Below are 19,171 nucleotides of genomic sequence, written 5' to 3'. Positions count from 1 at the left end.
ACCTTGACCTCCTTCCACCTATCGCATTTCCAACGCCCCTCCCCCAAGTCCCTCCTCCCTACCTTTTATCTTAGCCTGCTTGGCACACTCTCCTCATTCCTGAAGAAGGGCTCATGCCCGAAACGTCGATTCTCCTGCTCCTTGGATGCTGCCTGACCTGCTGCGCTTTTCCAGCAACACATTTTCAGCTCTGATCTCCAGCATCTGCAGTGCTCACTTTCTCCTCGAAGGACAGTAGGTTGCCTTCCCTAAATGACTGATGAATCAGTTGCATTTTTAAGGCAATCATGAGACCCACATTTCATTGTGAGAATTTCTTTAAAAATGAAACAAAGCCCTGATGGATGTGAACTTGCATTTCCTGGATTATCTACCCAGGTCTCTGGTTTACTATAACCAGTGGCAAACTACCATACCGAGGAGGCACAACGACAGCAAATTTTATTGCACAAGCTTTGGGTGCTGAGCATCCTGGGATACTGTGAGCAATTGGTGTATGTTCCTGGAGGCTGGTTAGAAATGGATGAGAATGAGATTGTTAAACCTGTTTTTTTTTCCAGGCAGTAGAGAAGGACAATCGCAAGCATGCAGAAGCCAAAGCTAAGCTGAAACAAGGAATCAGAAAGCTTCGTGCAACAGTGAGTAACCTGCAAATAAGTTGAATGCTGTGACACAAGAGCGAGTATTTCGTTCCTTGTATTTCGCATTCACAAAGTTGTGCAGTGGAGCTAAATTTGTTAGACTTTGGGAGTTTGGAACCACAGTTAGCTAATATAAGCAGTTGTCTATCCATAAGAATTTTTAGATAGTTTATTAAGTTTATTATGGACCAGCAGTTTAAATATGATACAATAATTCAACAATAAAATATATACATCCCTTGACAATTGAGAATGTTTCACTGATATCCAGTGATGAACAGGCACTTGGTACAATGTGTCAATTTCATTATGATTGTGAAGGTAGCATCCTGCTCATTAATCAAACCTTTAGGAATCTGTTCCCTCAGTCTTCTTCCTCCTTAGGACCATCTTTCATCTGGAGGAGAGAGCGGTCTGGCAAACATTAACATTGACAAGGACTGCCCTGTAACATTTGTTGCTAGACTCTTTTTCTAGGGGCTGGTAGTTTATATTGTGTCCAAAACCCATTTAAATCCTTCTAGCCAATGGACACAGGACAACTACTCACGACTTCAGAATAATAGTTGCCCTTTTGTCTACTTTCATCTGAAGCTTAATTTTGTGAACAAAACTTTTATTTTACTAAACACTGCCTTGAATATAGGGCACATATATGCCATATTGTTTTTTGATGTCTGCATAACATCATGGCATCATAATCCATATGACCTTTTATCACACCTTCCATGTATCCTTGCATATTAGAAATTGTTTAGATTAGGGAAAGCAAGTAACTCTGTAACAGCAGTTACACGAGAGCTCTTGCTACACAGGAAATTCTAAGGAAGTTCTGTTTTAAAAGGGGGCCCAGTTTCCAACAATGTAGGCTGAGATATAAATGCATCCTCAAAGCAAGTCAGAGCAAAATCTACCCAAACATCTCCACTCAGACAGTTATGGAATTTTGGAATTCTCTGCCTCAGGGCTGTGGGTGCTCTATTGCTGAATATATTCAAAGCTGAGATCAATGGATTTTTGAACACCAAGGGATTACAGACGTTTTTACTTTACTCATACATGGGATCAGGGCATCGCTGGCTATTTCAGCATTTATTGCCCATTCCTAATTGCCCAGAGGGCAGTTAAGAGTCAACCACATTGTGGTGGATCTGGTATCACATGTAGGCCAGACTAGGAAAGGATGGTAGCTTCATTCCCTGAAGGATATTAGTGAACGAAGTGGGTTTTTCTGACAATTGACAAAAGATTCATGGTCATCACTCCAAATTCCAGATTTTTATTGAATTCAAATTCCACTATCTGCTATGGCTGGATTCGAGCCTGCATCCCCAAAACATGAATAGTCCAGTAATAACACCTCTACGCCATCACCTCTCAGTCAAAATTGCTGTGAATGCTGTTATTGGATTGGTAGAGCAGGTTTAATGGGTGTATGGCCTTCTCCTTCACCTATATATGTACAAGAAAAAGCTTCAAAGTGATTAAATTTCATTGAGTATTGCAAGAATTTGACCAGCAGTAGACTATCACATTGCCATTTGTCATTCAGATATCTGGGCTTCAATTACCTATATGCACTTCAATGCAACTATTTCAGATTTTTGGTTGTCATTTCAAAGTCTTTGCCTTCAATTCCTCAGCAAACCCGTGAAAACCAACAACTTCCTGGCTTTGATCACTGCATATACCATAGCTGTCTAACAACAGTACTCTTGAAGCAGCCAGGTTGCAGCTGAATACAGGATCGGCTCTCATCACTAAGCACTCATTTTTAAATCTTACTTTAAAACACTTAAAGTATCATTGAATTTTCCTTAGATAAAGCGGATGATGCTTGAAAATGAGAATGTGCCTGAGATTGAGCGATTAGAGCACCACGAGTTTAACCTTGATCTGAAGGAACAGAAGAGGCTGCACTCAGAGGGAGAGGAAAAAGTGGCCAAGGTACACTGAGATTTTAACATACAGAATATTGCTGTAGTAGCATTGCATGGATGTAGAAAAAACACCTTGTCAGCATTCATTTCTTGATTTAACATTGTTTTTGAAATTAATAACTTCACTTCATACAGATTATGGCCATTTCTTATGTTACAAAGGTAACTAAAGAAAATTCAAGTCTTATGTGAGGGCTTTCACTTAACCATAAAAATCAATGCTACTGATTACAATATTTTCTAATGAACTTGTTCAGGGATGTTAGTACACATCTCTGGAGCAGGTGAGATTTGAATCTTGACTCCTAACTCAGAGGTAGGGAAACTACCACTGAGTCCTAAACCTGACTGATTACTTTAGCTTTTTCTCTTTTTATCTAGAAATGTTATCACACACAACCAAATGGCTTTTTATCCTACCAGTACATCATTGGTATTTTTCACCAGTTATCCACCCCCACTAAATCACCCATGTTTTCAATTAATCAAATTATATGACCCTACTGACTACAATTTAAAATTATTTTCTAATCACCGTGTTCAAAGATGTTATTACACATCTTAGGAGCAGGGAGTTGAAACTGGATTTCCTGGATCAGAGGAAGGGTCACTACCAGTGTGCCACAAGAACTCATTCCTACTGATTCTTAGCTTCCCATAACTACACAATCAATTCAAACCCAATTAGCTCTCAATTAATGTATCTATCATATGTTCCCTCATTCTGTTAGGTCTCAAGCATTCCTGCAGATCATATTTGATGATAACATCACTCAGTTTGATACATTGCTCATTGAAACCAGATAGGCTTCCTATATAGCTGTAGGTTATTATCGCAGCAAATTCCACCCCAATTAATGCTCTTTGCAAAGACTGACCGTGTCATCAAGTTTTTGATTTTAATCATTCCTATCTCCTCACTTTATCTTATAAATCACTTTGCGCAGAGGGCATTTTATGCATAGGAACTGAGCATTCATTCGCAGCATGAGAGAAATTATTTTCACCTATTAAAAAGTTATGTTCTATTTTACAGAAAACAAAAAATTGAATTATTTGAACTTAGAGTTCCGACGAAGAGTTGTATTGAACCAGTATAATTTGTACATCATCTATTCTCTGTGTTAATCAATTTTTTTGGGGGGCTGCTTACTGAATAAAATTTAATTCAACAGGTTCGTGAGACGATTGAGATGGAAAACCTAGCCAGCCAATACCTACGTGAAGTGATTAAGAGAGAATGCTGGGACAACATGTCTGTGAAAGGGCGAACTCTGGAGGTAATGATTAGAAACTGCATAAAAGTTAATCCTCTAAAAACTATAGAATCAGGGAGGGAGTGTTAAGATAATAGAGTGAAAGGTTTCAAAGGGAGAGTTGATGGATGAGTGAAAGATCCTTTTGTTTCATCTCGTTTTTTTTCCTTGTATACCTTTCAGGCTTTTTCTTCAGGATTGGCAGTGACTAATTACCCAATGAGGGAGCGCAGCAGTGGTGAGCTGCAGCTTCTTAAGAAGGTCATGCAGCAGAGAACAATTGAATTGATTGACCTGAAGGTACTCTTCCTGAATACATCTATACCACCATGACATTTAGCTGAGTGTTGAGTTTACTTGAAGTAATATATCTCAGTGCATTCAGAGAGTTATAACATGATTTTTTATATTACCAAACACTTCACCTAGTGGTCCTCAACCTCAGAGATTTAATGCTTACAAAATGTTGAGAGATAAACCCCAACATTTAATCTGTGCCTCAGAATGTAACCATGTGAAGGATGAGTTAAGAACAGAAGTGTTACTTTTAAATGTGAAGACTCGATTCTTTATAACCTTTTCATTCCTTAATGGGATACGGGCATTTGCATCAATTCTCCATCGATAATTTCCCTGGAGTATTCTGCCTTCTTATTTGCTGCAGTCCTTGGGTGTAGATAGAGCCACAATGTTCTTTGGGAGGGAGTTCCAAGAACTTGACCCAGCAACACTGAAGGAACAGCAATATATTTCCAAGACAAGATGATGTCTTTGAGAAAAACTTACAAAACTTGATAAAAACTGGTGTTCCAAGTATAGGCTGCCTTTGGCCTTCTAGATGGTTGCAATCATGAGTTTGGAAGGAGGCTGGGTGTGTTGCACGTTGTAGATAGTATACATCGCTGCCACTGTGCATCAGTGGTGAAGTGACTGATTTTTGAAGATGGCAGCTGGAGTGCCAATCAAGTGGGCTGCTTTATCCTGAATGGTATCAAAGTTTTTGAAGAGTTGTTAGAGCCAAACTTTCCAGGCAGGTGGAGAGTGTCCCATCACACTCCTGACATGTGCCTTGTGGATTGTGGACAGGCTTTGAGGAACTATGATTTATTTGCCACAGAATTCCCAGCAAATAAAGATACGCTGGTATCATGGTGATACTGCAGGTAGATGTGCCAACTCACTGGGTCACCAAATGACTGAGTGTAGGTTTATGCATTTGGGTTATGTCCTATTATAGAGGCAGAGGTGAGAGTGAAATCTATATTTCACCCTGTGGGACTTACTAAATATGAAAGGATGCTAAAACCATTAATTTGTGACAGTGCCTAGTATGGCATTAGTACATAATTCCTGTTAATGTGTCATATTTCCACTTCACAGCCAGTCACGAATTATAAAAAGAGGTCAGGAAAATATAGGTTGAACTTTAAAGAGTCAATACTTAATAGGAACAAATGCACTGAGGCTTGATGTAGCGAGAATAGGTTTCATCCTTGCTGTCCTAACAGGTTCGAAAAGATATTGTTGAGACACCACCTAAGAAAGAAGAGAAGGAGGATGAGGAGGCTGAGGATGAAGAGTCAAAAGAGGAAGAGAGTACAGCATTGAAAGGCAGCCTGACCAGCGAATACGGTGTGGTAAATCCTTACTTGCACAAACAGTTAGAGCTGCATACAAAGGATGAGAAGATTAATCAGATCATCCTGTTACAGGTGAGCAAACCGTATTCAATACATTTAAACAGAAAAATCTTACTGCAGTATTGTTTTTCCTTTATCACATAGCCCATCGAACCTACACTATTCCATTTTCATCCATATGTCTTTCCAATGACCATTTAAATGCCTGTAGAGTTGGTGAGTTTGCTACTGTTGCAGGCAGGTCATTCCATGCCCCTACTTCTCGCTGAGTAGGGAAACTATCTCTGACATCTGTCCTATGTCTATCACCCCTCAATTTAAAGCCATGTCCTCTCGTGCTAGCCATCACCATCTGAGGAAAAAGACTCTCACTGTCCACCCTCTCTAACCCTCTGATGATCTTATATGTCTCAATTAAGTCACCTCTCAGCCTTCTTCTCTCTAACATAAACAGCCTCAAGTCCCTCAGCCTTTCCTTGTAAGACCTTCCCTGCATACCAGGCAACATCCTATAAATCTCCTCTGAACCCTTTCCAAACGTCCACATCTGTCCTATAACGTGGTGACCAGAACTGTATGCAATACTCCAAGTGCAGCCACACCAAAGTTTAGTAAAGCTGCAGCATGACCTCATGGCTCCGAAACTCAATCCCTCTACTAATAAAATCTGACACACCATATGCCTTCTTAACAATCCTATCAACCTGGGTGTCAACTTTCAGGGATCGATGTATGTGGACACCGAGATCTCTCTGTTCATCTGCACTACCAAGAATCTTACTATTAGCCCAGTACTCTTTATTCCTGTTGCTCCTTCCAAAGTGAATCACCTCACACTTTTCTGCATTAAACTCCATTTGCCACCTCTCAGCCCAGCTCTGCAGCTTATCTATGTCCCTCTGTAACCCACAACATCCTTCGTCACTATCTGCAACTCTACCGACCTTAGTGTCATCGGCAAATTTACTAACCAATCCTTCCATGCCCTCATCTAGGTCATTTATAAAAATGACAAATAGCAGTGGTCCCAAAACAGATCCTTGTGGTAAACCACTAGGAACTGAACTCCAGAATAAACATTTCCCATCAACCACCACCCTCTGTCTTCTTTCAGCTAGACAATTTCTGATCCAAATCGCTAAATCACCCTCAATCCCATGCCTCCATATTTTGTGCAATAGCCAACCGTGGGGAACCTTATCAAATGCTTTACTGAAATCCATATACACCATATCAACCGCTTTACCCTCATTCACCTGTTTGGTCACCTTTTCAAAGAACTCAGTAAGATTTGTGAGGCACGACCTACCCTTCACAAAACCGTGTTGACTATCTCTAATCAACTTATTCCTCACTAGATGATTATAAATCCTATCTCTAATAGCCTTTTCCAACACTTTACCCACAACCGAAATAAGGCTCAATGGTCTATAATTACCAGGGTTGTCTCTACTCCCCTTCTTGAACAATGGAACAACATTTGCTATCTTCCAGTCTTCTGGCATTATTCCTGTAGACAATGATGACATAAAGATCAAAGGCTGTGCAATCTTCTCCCTGCCTCCCAGAAAATCCGAGGATAAATCTCATCCGGTCCAGGGGACTTAAACTATTTTCACACTTTACAGAATTGCTCCTTGTGCACCTCAATCCCATCTATTCTAGTGGCCTGTATTCTGCTCTACAACATCATCTTTTCCCAGTGTGAATACTGATGAAAAATATTTATTTAGCGCTTCCCCTATCTCTTATTCCACGCACAACTTCCCACTACTATCCTTGATTGGCCCTAATCTTTCTCTAGTCATTCTTTTATTCCTGATATACCTATAGAAAGCCTTACGCTTTTCCTTGATCCAATGACTTCTTATGTCCCCTCCTGGCTCTTCTTAGCTCTCTCTTTAGGTCTTTCCTGGCTAACTTGTAATTCTCAAGCACCTTAACTGAGCCTTCATGTCTCATCCTAATTTAAGCTTTTCTTTTCCTCTTGACAAGAGCTTCAACTTCTTTAGTAAACCACAGCTCCCTCGCTCAACAACTTCCACCCTGCCTGAGAGGTACATACTAATCAAGGACACACAGTAGCTGTTCCTTGAATAAGCTCCACATTTCAATTGTGTCCATCCCCTGCAGTTTCTTTCCCCATCCTATGCATCCTAAATCTTGCTTAATTGCATCATAATTGCCTTTCCCACAGCTATAACTCTTGCCCTGCGGTATATACCTATCCCTTTTCATCGCTAAAGTAAACATAACCGAATTGTGGTCACTATCACCAAAGAGCCCCAATTAACCAGGAATCCTAAACCCTCCCTCCTGCACCATCCTTGTAGCCACGTGTTCAACTCCTCTCTCTCCCTATTCCTTACTAGATGTGACATGTGCAACAAACCCCCCGCCCCCCCAACCCCAACACAAGTGGAATACTTGTTGTTGAGGGGAACGACCACAGGGATTCTCTGCACTACCTGCGGGTTCCCTTTCCGTCCCCTGACAGTAACCCTCATTTACCTTCTTCTTGTACCTGAGGTGTAACTACCTCCCTGTAACTCCTCTCAATAACCCCCACCGCCTCCTGAATGACCCGAAGTTCCAGTTCCTTAACACTGTGCACTTCCCATAGATGCAGTCAGCAGGGACACAAGTGATGACCCTTACCTCCCACATTCTGCAGGAGGAACATTCAACTGCCCTAACCTCCATTCTCACTATTCTAAATTCCCAATGAGACTACTGAAACTTCCCATCAGGCCCCTGGTCCTCGTTGTCGCTCCTCCCATTGCAATGCCACCAAAAAAAATGAAGTTGCATTCAGCAGCAGTCACATATCATCCAAAGTCCCTAAAAATGGCTAATATCAACAAGATGCATGTCTGTAAATTGTCTCTCACCCGGGACATGACAATCCCATTGGCACAGAATCTCTGTAGACTCCTCTGCAACTTCATGAAATGGACTGGAGGGTGCTGACACCACTTCGACAGCAGCAGTGTCATGTTCAATCCTCAGTCCCTTGCCCTTCCTGTCTTCAACTTTCAGCTTACTCCAATCTGATAACATATACAGTAACCCAGTCTCTGTTCTATTCTCATAGACAGACCTCAACACCAGGATCTGTTGGAAGACTGTCAAACAGAAAAACTGCTTCATTCATAGAGAATCTTGCTTATTTCCTCTTTACACAATTGTTTTTGTGTATTCTGAACAAACCACAGAAGCACACAGCCTGACCAACTGCAATTCATTTTCTATTTACCCTTTTGCTTCTAGCTGTTCAACCTCAGGTTGGCAACCTCAGATCATATGGAAATTCCTTGGAACAATCTGGAAATGAATTAGCCCTCTTCAGCTCACTTTGGTCCTAAAGGAACATACCACAAAAGGAATGCCAGGTTTTTTACCCAATACATGGGTCATTACATTGATATCCATTCAGCATGGACGGGTTGGACTGAAGGATCTGTTTCTGTGCTGTACATCTCTATGACTCTATGATTCATTTTCTAAGTAGTAATAGGAAGGGAGGCAAGATGAGATTGCATATAATCTTTGAAGGCATCAGCTTGATGGACCAAATGACCTTTGATCTGCCTTCTACTGTTCCTATCATAAATATATTCTTGTGGAAGCTCCTTCCACGCTTGAGCAGAGGGTGAAACCCATCAAGTGTAGAAATAATTTCTTAAACAGTCGTATAAGATATCTGCATAATCAGTGTCAACAACATTGCAATCTTCTGCAATGTATGGACTCTGTACTCCACCTGTGTTCCTACTATAACACTTGTTGTAACATAAATATTACAGGCTTGTTAATAGAGTTACCAATCACTCTCTCTGAGTGAGGGAACTGGGCACTGCAAGAGAGAAAGTCACTGAAGTATTTCCATGGTGCCTCAAGTACTTAGTGCATGATGTAAAGGAAATTAACGGGTCAATATCATATAAGAAGCTATTAAATAAGTTCAACCCTTTCCTCACTCCCCTCCCATGGCAACCCTATTTCTGTTGTAAAACTAACTTGAGGCTTAGTGGCCAACAAAAGGAAGAATGTAACTCTCAAAGAAGAAAGCAAAGGTTTATATTATAGCAAAGGTTATATTTTTTTGAATCTTCAAACAACAAAATATGGGAATCTTTTTCAGCCTTTTATCTGTTCAACCTGTGACGCAAGTTACCTTCACATTATGGTTCTGACAATTGTTCAGCATCACCTAGGAGGATCAAGTGAGCAGTAGAAATTATGATAAAGCAGGGAAATAGCATTCAATGAGCAGCTGTGGTTTCAGTGCAGATGCAGAATCAACATTTGCAGTTGTCTGCTTTGTGCCAGGCCTCTTCCAACATACTCTAGCCCTCACCCTTCACAATAACAGCAGTAACTTCAGAATCATCTTCCACAGCATTGAAGGTGGACAAAACAGAACAAATGTCATCAGCAATAGAACATAGAACATAGAAAAGTACAGCACGGAACAGGCCCTTTGGCCCACGATGTTGTGCCGAGATTTAATTCTAATATAAAATATAGTAACTTAACCTACACACCCCTCAACTCACTGCTATCCATGTGCATGTCCAGCAGTTGCTTAAATGTCCCCAATGACTCACAACTCTCTGCATAAAGAACCTACCTCTGACGTCTCCTCCTAATATCTTCAAATTATGACTTCTCGTATCAGTCAATCCTGCCCTGGGGAAAAGTCTCTGGCTATTGATAATCACAATGTCTCTGTGCTTCACTCTGTCATTTCTGATATCCGTGAGATTCAGGTGAGATCATTCAATCAAATCAGGAACTGAAATGATTCTCCACTCAATCCCTGACATGCCACAAATTTGTATGAACTTCTGGAAAAACAAATATGCATTTTGGCACATGGAGTGATGTGTCCCAAATATGAAAATAAAGAAATATCAAGAATCTAACATTCAAATAAGTTCTCATTGAAAGGAGAATACCACCTGTGTCAGTGAGGTACCCCCTCAGTACTGACTCTCTAACAGTGCAGCACTCCCTCAGTACTGAACCTGCGACAGGACAGTGCTCCTTCAGTACTGATCCTGCAACAGGGCAGCACTCACTCAATACTGACCCTCATTCATTGCAGCCTTTCCTCTGGACTGTGGTATTGATTTGCTGGGTCCAAAACAAGCCAGGTTAGTAGCCCGGCCCCAACATCTCCATCTTTGCTCCATCTATCCATTGTGAGTGTATACAGCATTAAACCGACTATCACCATTCAACTCTTGTTATGTACATAAAACTTGACTTTTTACTATTACTCTCCTCATCTTAAGGACGTAATTTACAACATAAAAACTGCTTTCAACAAGGAATTTGATGCAACCTACAAACAAAAAGAGGTGGAGATGGCTCGAGTGAAAGACCGAACCATGCGGATCTTGGAAATCATGCAGCAACTAGACATGGATGAGGAGGTCTGGCTGCCCACAATGAGCAACAAGGAGTTACCTGAGCGAGAGTTTGAAGTCCAGGATTCTGAGGTAATACCTGGACTGTAGGAGGGCCACACCTCATCCTGACTTTTCATCATGTTTTCAAAAACATTGTTCTCTCTGTGCTTTCTCACATTGGTACTGTGCCCACCAATCAGGGCAGTTACCAGGCAGGGGGACCTAGTGCTGGTTCTGTTAATTCAGACAGTACACTGAAATCAGAGTCAATCCTTCCACTACAAGCCCTTCCATGTGGAAAACCTGCCATCTCTCAGACTTTATTTTTAAGAAGCCCCAACCTTAACTGGATTTCCATTTCTCCATCCACTTGAACCTTAATTTGAAATCATGTTTTTGATCACAAGCACCCCTGAACAGATAGACACAGAGAAGCTGTTTCCTCTGCTGCTTGGAGGTGGGGCTGTGTATGGAGGGCTGCTGGTGGTGGTGGGGGTGGGGAGGTGAAGAGCCCAGAACGCAGGGCAGAACCTTACAATTCAAGCGAGATCGTTCAGGGTCATGTCAGGAAGCATTTCCTCATACAGAGCAGAGTGGAAATCTGTAAGTTTGTCCCCCAAATACCTGGTGAACCTAGACTCAGAGAAAGATGTGAAAACAGAGATTGATCAGTTTTTATCAATTAAGGGGATTAAGGCAGTTTGAACAAGGATACATAGATATGTTATGATACAGATCAGCAATAATCTATGTACTGGCCAAATAGGTTTGAGGGATCACATGGGGCTTCTCCCAGTTCCTCGGTTTCTGATCAAACACTACTCTCCATGTTGAAGGTGCAGGAGTTTTGGGGGGGGCAGGGTGGTTTATGGACAGTGTGGATGTTGGTCTTGACAGTTTCACAGATCTGGTGCCATGGTCTGCTATGGTCTCGACCTGGTGTAGTTGTTGCAATAGCTGGCATCAATCTTGTATGTACAGTAGATTGTAGCAGCTGCCTGATGCTGAATATGATTCTGCAATGCTGTTGCATACTTATTGTTCTTGGGCCTGTTTGAATTTTGAAATGTCACTGCCAAAGCTGCTGTATTATTGTTTACCAGTGCAGGTTTCAAATGAATCTGATGAGTTCCAATCAACACCCAATGAGTTTGTCTCTTTGCCTTTAGATTACAGCAGAGCGCTACCTCACCCCAGAGCAAAAACGTAAACTGGAGGAAGAGTATAAGGCTGAACAGCTGCGGCTACTAGCTGCTAAGGTACCTAATAACTCATTATGGGTGTGAGTTTAATGTGGGTGGGGTGATGAGGGGGTTTGGGTTATTGTTTGAACAGGCAGGCTCCTACTAGCGAGCTTCACTGCTGCAATGTCCTAAACTGAGAATCCATCATAGTCAGCCAAGACCCAGCACAGATTACTACCTATTGTAAAGCCATACTTTTCCTTTCAGTTATTGTGTATTGTAAGGCACAGAGGTTGAGAATGAGACAGACATGAGCTGTACAGCTGACAATGAGACATATACGAGTCAAAGAGTGTGGTGCTGGAAAAACATAGGCAGTCAGGCAGCATCCAAGGAGCAGGAGAATTGACGTTTCAGGCATATGCCCTACATTCGGCTGTGCTTTTCCAGCACCACACTCTTCGAGTGTGATCTCCAGCATCTGCAGTCTTCAATTTCTCCTCCACTGAGTCATACACGGACCATGTACGAATTTACACTGAGATACGCATGGGTCATACAGGAGCTGACACTGAAACATAAAACAGGCTGTATAGGAGCTTATGCTGAGAAACACATGGGCCATATAGGAGATGACACTGAGACACACATGGGCCATACAGGAGCTGACACTGAGATACACACAGGCCATACAGGATCTGACAGTAAAACACAAAACCAGTCTGTATAGGAGCTTATGCTGAGATACACCTGAGCCATACAGGAGCTGATACTGAGATACACATGGCCTATACAGGTGCTGTCACCAAGACACAAGAACAGGCTATTCATTACCAGAGAAACTTCTGTGTGGGTGTATAGTATAACAATTCCAATGTGTGGCACGTGACTCTGCAACAGCTATATTTTAATGGAGTAGAGCATTAGTGATTAACATGTGCTGTTAATGTGGTCTTTAGATAAAAGTGAAACACAGGGCACAGATTGCTGATAGTGCAGGAATGTCTAAGAAGGGATAGATATGGTTTCACTAGAGAAGATGGAATGGAGATTTACCAGTATGCTACTTGAGCTGGAGGATCTGAGCTGAGAGGAAAACCTGGATTGGCAGGGCCTACTTTACTTCGACCAGCAAAGGTTCAGACGGGACTTAATAGAAGTGTATAAGATTTTAACAGGCATAGATGGAGCGCATAGGGAGGCACATTTTTCCATTAGTAGGGGGGTTAATAACCAGAATGCATAGACTGGGACTTTTTTCACTGGAGCTTAGGAGGTCGAGAGGTGACCTGATTGTCTATACACCTCATTATTTTATAAACTGAGTTAATGGTGGTTGTCTTTTCCCTAGGATGGGGGATTTCAAGACTGGGGACACATTTTTAGGTGAGAGGTGAGAGATTTAAAAAAGGCAAGAGGCAATTTTTTTAACGGAGGCTGGTTCGTGTATGGAGTGGACTTCATGGGGAAGCAGTGGATGTGCGTACAATTACAACATTTAGGATAAGTGCATGAATAGAAAAGATCTGGAGGGATATGGACCAGGAGCAGGGAGGCGGGACTAGTTTAGTTTGGGATTATGTTCGGCATGGACTGGTTGGACTGAAGGGTCTGTTTCCGTGCTGTATAATTCTTTGGCTCTATTTAAACTAACAGGTAGAAGACTAAGAGAAGAAAGTTTTTTTTTAACTCAGAGTGGAACTCAGTGATTGAAAAGGTGATTGACTCAGAAATTCTTGAAATATTTAGATATTCACTTGTGTTGCCATAATCTCCAGGGCTGTGGGCCAAGAGCTAGAAAATGGCGTTAGTGTAGTCAGATCTTTGTTGATTGCCATAGATACAATAAGCCTCTACTGTGCTGTAAACATAAATAAGTCTATGAATTTATAATGAGATTGAATCCTGCTGAAGAGTCCCAACTGAAATGTTAACACTTCTTTCCAAGCTTGAGGATGCATTTGCAGCATCTTCTGTCTGCCTCTCTGCCTGTGCCAGTTAGTAATCCCATGTGAGCTAAACCTTGATAAACCTCAAGACTGTAACCAGGATATAAGCTAAAATGTCTCAGCCACCCCTAGGTCATGATTCCTTCCTGTGTACTGAGTGCAGTTCACTCATAAATCTTTCCTCACACAGTTTTAGTGTGAGTCTATATCAATGATGTTTCCTTACTCTGTTTCCCAGGCTGACAACTGGAGGGAGCGTGCACTGAAAGACATGATGGGAGGTGTCCTGGAAACCAAGAAATCAGACATTCTGAAAATGGTGAGATAGTCAGCAGCCTCCTGATAGTAATGCATTTCCTGGATACAGAGTGGATACTCAGAATTTACTTTCAGATGGTGGATCCAAAACATGTCATTCAGGTGATAACGCTAGATTAGGGAAAGTAACTGTGGTTTCAGTTATGTTCCTCGTAAACAATTGGCACTGGATCCTCTTCACCTGTTCCAGCAATCACAGCTCCCATTCTAAAACCGGAGACAGTACTCACTATGCTTAATGTGTGTCAGCAGCTGGCACCAATTAGAAACATAGAATCCGTACAGTGTGGTAACAGGCCATTTGGCCCACCAAGTCCACAACAATCCTCTGAAGAGTAACCCACCCAGACCCATTTCCTTATTTTATTGCTCTACATTCACCCCTGACGAATGCACCTAACCAATTCATCCCTGAACACTATGGGCAATTTAGCATGGCCAATTCACCTAACCTCCATATCTTTGGACTGCGGGAGGAAACCAGAGCACCTGGAGGAAATCACACAGACACAGGGAGAATATGCAAACTCCACACAGTCACCTGAGGCTGAAATCGAACCAGGTCCCTGGTGCTGTGAGGCAACAGTGCTAACCACTGAGCCACCATGCCACCCAATTATGTGCATGGCTCCAGCACAGAGACCAGACTTAGAACAGTGCTTAAGCTACTCTGGTGCAACTTACCAAAAGGGGAGAGTGAAAGAGTTGTGCCAGTGCTATGACCTACCTGTGAAGAATGTGATAATTGCTCTCCACTGTTTCACAAGCTACTCCAAAATATATAAAATCCGAATCAGACCACCAAAATGACCAGTCTGCCTGACTGACTGCAATTCACACCAGGTTTTGTCAATAACAGGAAAATAACTCATTTACTGTAAACAAATGTATTGTTTATAACATGGCAAATAAAAATAGCTTATTCCTTACTACAATGCAATTAAACTGTACTGTTTAAAACTCCAAAATACACACACATTCATTCACAGATATGACAGACAAAAACCAATTCTGTAACAGAAATGTTGTGGGTGGAAAAATATGGAAAGGGAAAAACAAATTTTGAAGTTTGAGAGTCAGATCAGTTCTTTAGACTTTTTAGTGACACAGAACAATTGGCAATCTTTGATTTAATAGCTGATTGGGTGGGCACAGATATTTTATTGTATTAGAATACTTTCTTTTCAGAGACGTCAAGTTTTTTCTTTTTCACTCAGAGACAGAGATGGTGAGAGATGCTTCTTGTTTCCAGGCTTCCAAAATCTGCCTCAGTCAGTCACATCCACCTGCCCCTGACCATGAACCAAATTTGATGTAATTAATCTAGCCTCAGGGTATGATGGCTACTGAAGCACATTGGCAATGTAACTCTTCCCCTCCCTTGCAGTGTCTGCAGCTCAGACTCCGACTCATCAACTCTGAGCTGCATTTCCTCAAGCAGGCAACACTTGCTTCAGATGTGGTCACCGTGGATTGCATCAGAGTTCACCAGCCCCCACTTACTACAGCTGCAGCACTACCTCTATTCTGTTTAATTAGTATATTTATATATTAAATATTTTAAACGTGAATTTCCTAACTGCACTGTTTCAGCTGCAATAACATCTATCTGAGTTAAACCACTTAGCCAATCAAGAGAGATGCAGAAAAATGCCCACCAGGCAGCTAGCTACCTGCTTTCCTGTGATTCCACACTTTATCTCAAACAGATAGAATCAGGCCAAAGGGATTCTCTGCCACCAGTTTTTAATGTCCTACCTCTGCTTTTTTTATCGGTTCCTTTCAGGAAATTCCTGTACCGTATTTCATGGACAAACCTGAATTTGAATGGACTGAGGAGCAGATCAAACAAGCTAAAGAATATGCCATCAAAGAGCAGGAATTAAATGAGGAGAAGGACAAATATCGGAAGGTAAATGAACACAGGATGCTGATGGAGTAGAACAGCAGACCCTTGTTTAGGCCCAGGGATTTGTCATCTGTGTTAAAACTCCCTCTCCTCAGAATTTTCTGTGAGAGTTGTGATGTACAGCATTTCTGCATATTGAGCGTTCGCATAGCACCTATAATGCAATAAAATAGCCCAAGAAGTTTCAATGGAGCACTGACAAACAGAATTTAGACAGGATCCACATAAAGATATATTAGGACAGGTGACCAATATCTTGGTCAAAAAGGGGTTGGTCTTATGGAGAATTTTAAGGAGGAGGAAATAGAACTGGAGAGATTTAGGAAGGAATTCCAGACCTTTGGACGCAGCTTGCTGAAAGCACAGTGATGAAGCGATTAACATCCAGGAATGCTGACAAAGTTGGAATTAGAGGTACACTGAGATCTTGAAATGCTCAATTTTTTTTAAGGTGATTACAGAAGCAGGGCAGGGGAAAGCCATGAGGAGATTTAAAAGCCAGCTGATAATTTTTTTAAAATAGCAACTTTGTTTTATTAAGGGTTGATATTTGTGATGGGTGAATGGTGCTTGGTGTGAGGTAGGACAGCAGTAATAACTATTTAGATTTACTCAAATACATGTCGACCATGAAATAAAGACAGAAATTGCTGGAAAAACTCAGAAGGTCTGTCCACATCTGTGGAGACAAATCAGAGTTAATATTTTGGATCTGTCCTCAGAAGGGTTCTGAGGGAGGGTCACTGGACCCAAAATGTTAACTCTGATTTCTCTCCACAGATGCTGCTAGACCTGCTGAGCTTTTCCAGCAATTTCTGTTTTTATTTCAGACTTACAGCATCCCAGCTTTCCTGGTTTTACTTAGCCCATGAAATAGTCTTGTTTAAAGGTAGTAAAGGCATGGAAGAGAGTTTCAGTAGCAGAAGGGCTGAGACCGTCACACACAAGTAATTGTACAGAAGTGGGAGGTGCTACTCTTGGTGATGGAGTGATTGTATGGAGGCAACAGTGGTGTTGTGGTAATGTCCCTGGATCATAAATCTGGTGACCTAGGCTACTGGTCTGGGGACATTATCAAACCCCAATACAACAGCTGGTGAAATTTAAAGTCAGTTAATAAAAATTCTGTAATTGAAAATAGTCTCAGTAATAGTGAAATTGTCACTGATTGTTGCAACTGATTCACCCTTTTACCTGCTATCCTTACTTGGGCTACATGTGACTCCAGTCCCTCAGCCCTCTGAAATACCCAAGTAAGCCACTCAGTTCTCGGTTAGTTTGGAATGGGAAACAGCTGCTGGCCTGCCATTGACAGCCACATGAAAAGATAAAGAAAAATTCAATTAAGTCACCACAAATGGATCCGTCTCTGATAACTACCAGGAGACAGATGGAGTTAGTAGCTAGAGACCAGAGTTGTGGCAAGTATTGAATGCAATGACTTAGTTATTCTTGAGTTTCTGATCATCCAGTAGCAAATGTCAAGAGAAGGGCTGTGACAAATCAAAAACTGTGGAGGTGTTATGGGAGATGGTCATGAGGTTGGATTGCATGAAGAACAATCTTAATCCCTAACCAGTCATTATGGTCCTACCTCACACCAAGCACCATTCACCCATCACAAATATCAATGTGTGTGTATATGTATGGATGTACATATATGTGTGAGTGTTTCTGTATGAATTGTTTATATGGTTGTAGTTGACATGTTCTTTCAAGCTATGGGTGAACTGATTTCTCATGTTTCACAGACACTGGAGTCCGAGCTGAAGAAATTGCAGAGTTCAGTTGCTGAAAGCAGAAGCAATTTTGATGACATTATGAACAAACTGTTTGAAAAAAAAGTGAGAACTGAAATGATCATCTACCAGGTAAGTCCTCACAAATCTCTCATTCTCTGCCATCACTAAGTCAGCCTAACCCAGGACCATTCAACATCAGCTCCACACTTCATATCAAACCACTCTCTGCCCAATTACAGCTTCAACCAAACTAGCAATAGGACAATATAAACATCTTTAATCTTCATCTAATCCCATACAGTACTTCTCCTGGGATTGTTTGATGGAGACTGTGTAGAGAGAACTTCCCTTTGTTTTTAACCCATGCTGTATCTGTCCTGGGAATGTTTAATGGAGACAGTCTAAAGTCAATTTTCTGTTCAGTTTTAAAGAGTAGAGGGATCTTTGCTCTGTATTTAACCCCATGCCTATCCTCAGAGTGTTTGACGGTAACCACATGGTGGACGTTTATTCTCCATTTAAAAGAGTAGAAGATGCTTTACTCTGTATTTAACCCTGTACTGTACCTGACCTGGGAGTGTTTAATGGGGACAGTGTAGAGGTAATTTCCCTTTCAGTTTAAGAGTACAGAGTGCTTTACTCTGCATCTAACACTATGCCATTCCTGTCCTGGTAGTGTTTAATGGAGGCAGGGTCAAGAGAGCCTTACTTTTAGTTTAAAAGAGTAGGGGTAGCTTTACCATGTACCTAACCCTGTCCTGTTCCCTTCGTGGGAGTGTTTGCTGGGAACCATGTGGAAGGAGCTTTACTTTCTATGTTAATAAAGTAAAGAGAGCTTTACTCTGTGTCTAACCTGTGATGTACCTGTCCTGGGAGTGTTTGATGTGGACAGTACAGAGAATGTTTATTCTGTATCTAACCCTATTCTGCATCTGTCCTGCGAGTGTTTGATGGGAATAAGGTTGAGAGGATTTTACTTTCAGGTTAAAAGTGTAGAGGGAGCTTTATCTAACACCATGCTATCCCTGTCCTGGGAGTGTTTGATGGGGACAGTATCAGGGGAGCTTTACTTTCAGTTTACCTTCATTTCAAAAGAATAGAGGGAGAAATACTCTAAATCTAACCCAGTGCTCTCTCTATTCTAGGAGTATTTTATGGGGACAGTGTAGAGAGTA

At 41.5% G+C, this 19,171-nt stretch overlaps 1 protein-coding gene across 3 annotated transcripts in view; it reads left to right on the top strand.

The window, feature by feature from the left end:
- The window catches only part of cfap43 (cilia and flagella associated protein 43), a 120,614-nt gene that overhangs the window by 73,549 nt on the left and 27,894 nt on the right, over positions 1-19,171 (top strand). For all 3 annotated transcript variants that reach the window (XM_043712887.1, XM_043712886.1, XM_043712888.1), the window contains 10 exons: positions 561-638; positions 2,463-2,588; positions 3,757-3,861; positions 4,021-4,137; positions 5,346-5,549; positions 10,778-10,984; positions 12,064-12,153; positions 14,266-14,346; positions 16,132-16,257; positions 18,006-18,125. In XM_043712887.1, the coding sequence (XP_043568822.1) occupies positions 561-638; positions 2,463-2,588; positions 3,757-3,861; positions 4,021-4,137; positions 5,346-5,549; positions 10,778-10,984; positions 12,064-12,153; positions 14,266-14,346; positions 16,132-16,257; positions 18,006-18,125 (1,254 nt within the window). The remainder of the gene's footprint in view (positions 1-560; positions 639-2,462; positions 2,589-3,756; positions 3,862-4,020; positions 4,138-5,345; positions 5,550-10,777; positions 10,985-12,063; positions 12,154-14,265; positions 14,347-16,131; positions 16,258-18,005; positions 18,126-19,171) is intronic.

The sequence above is a fragment of the Chiloscyllium plagiosum genome, chromosome 22 (genome assembly GCF_004010195.1).
Source record: "Chiloscyllium plagiosum isolate BGI_BamShark_2017 chromosome 22, ASM401019v2, whole genome shotgun sequence".
NCBI lineage: Eukaryota > Metazoa > Chordata > Chondrichthyes > Orectolobiformes > Hemiscylliidae > Chiloscyllium > Chiloscyllium plagiosum.
The sequence above is the reverse complement of the archived record's forward strand: the minus strand, read 5'-3'. Positions and strand labels throughout refer to the sequence as shown.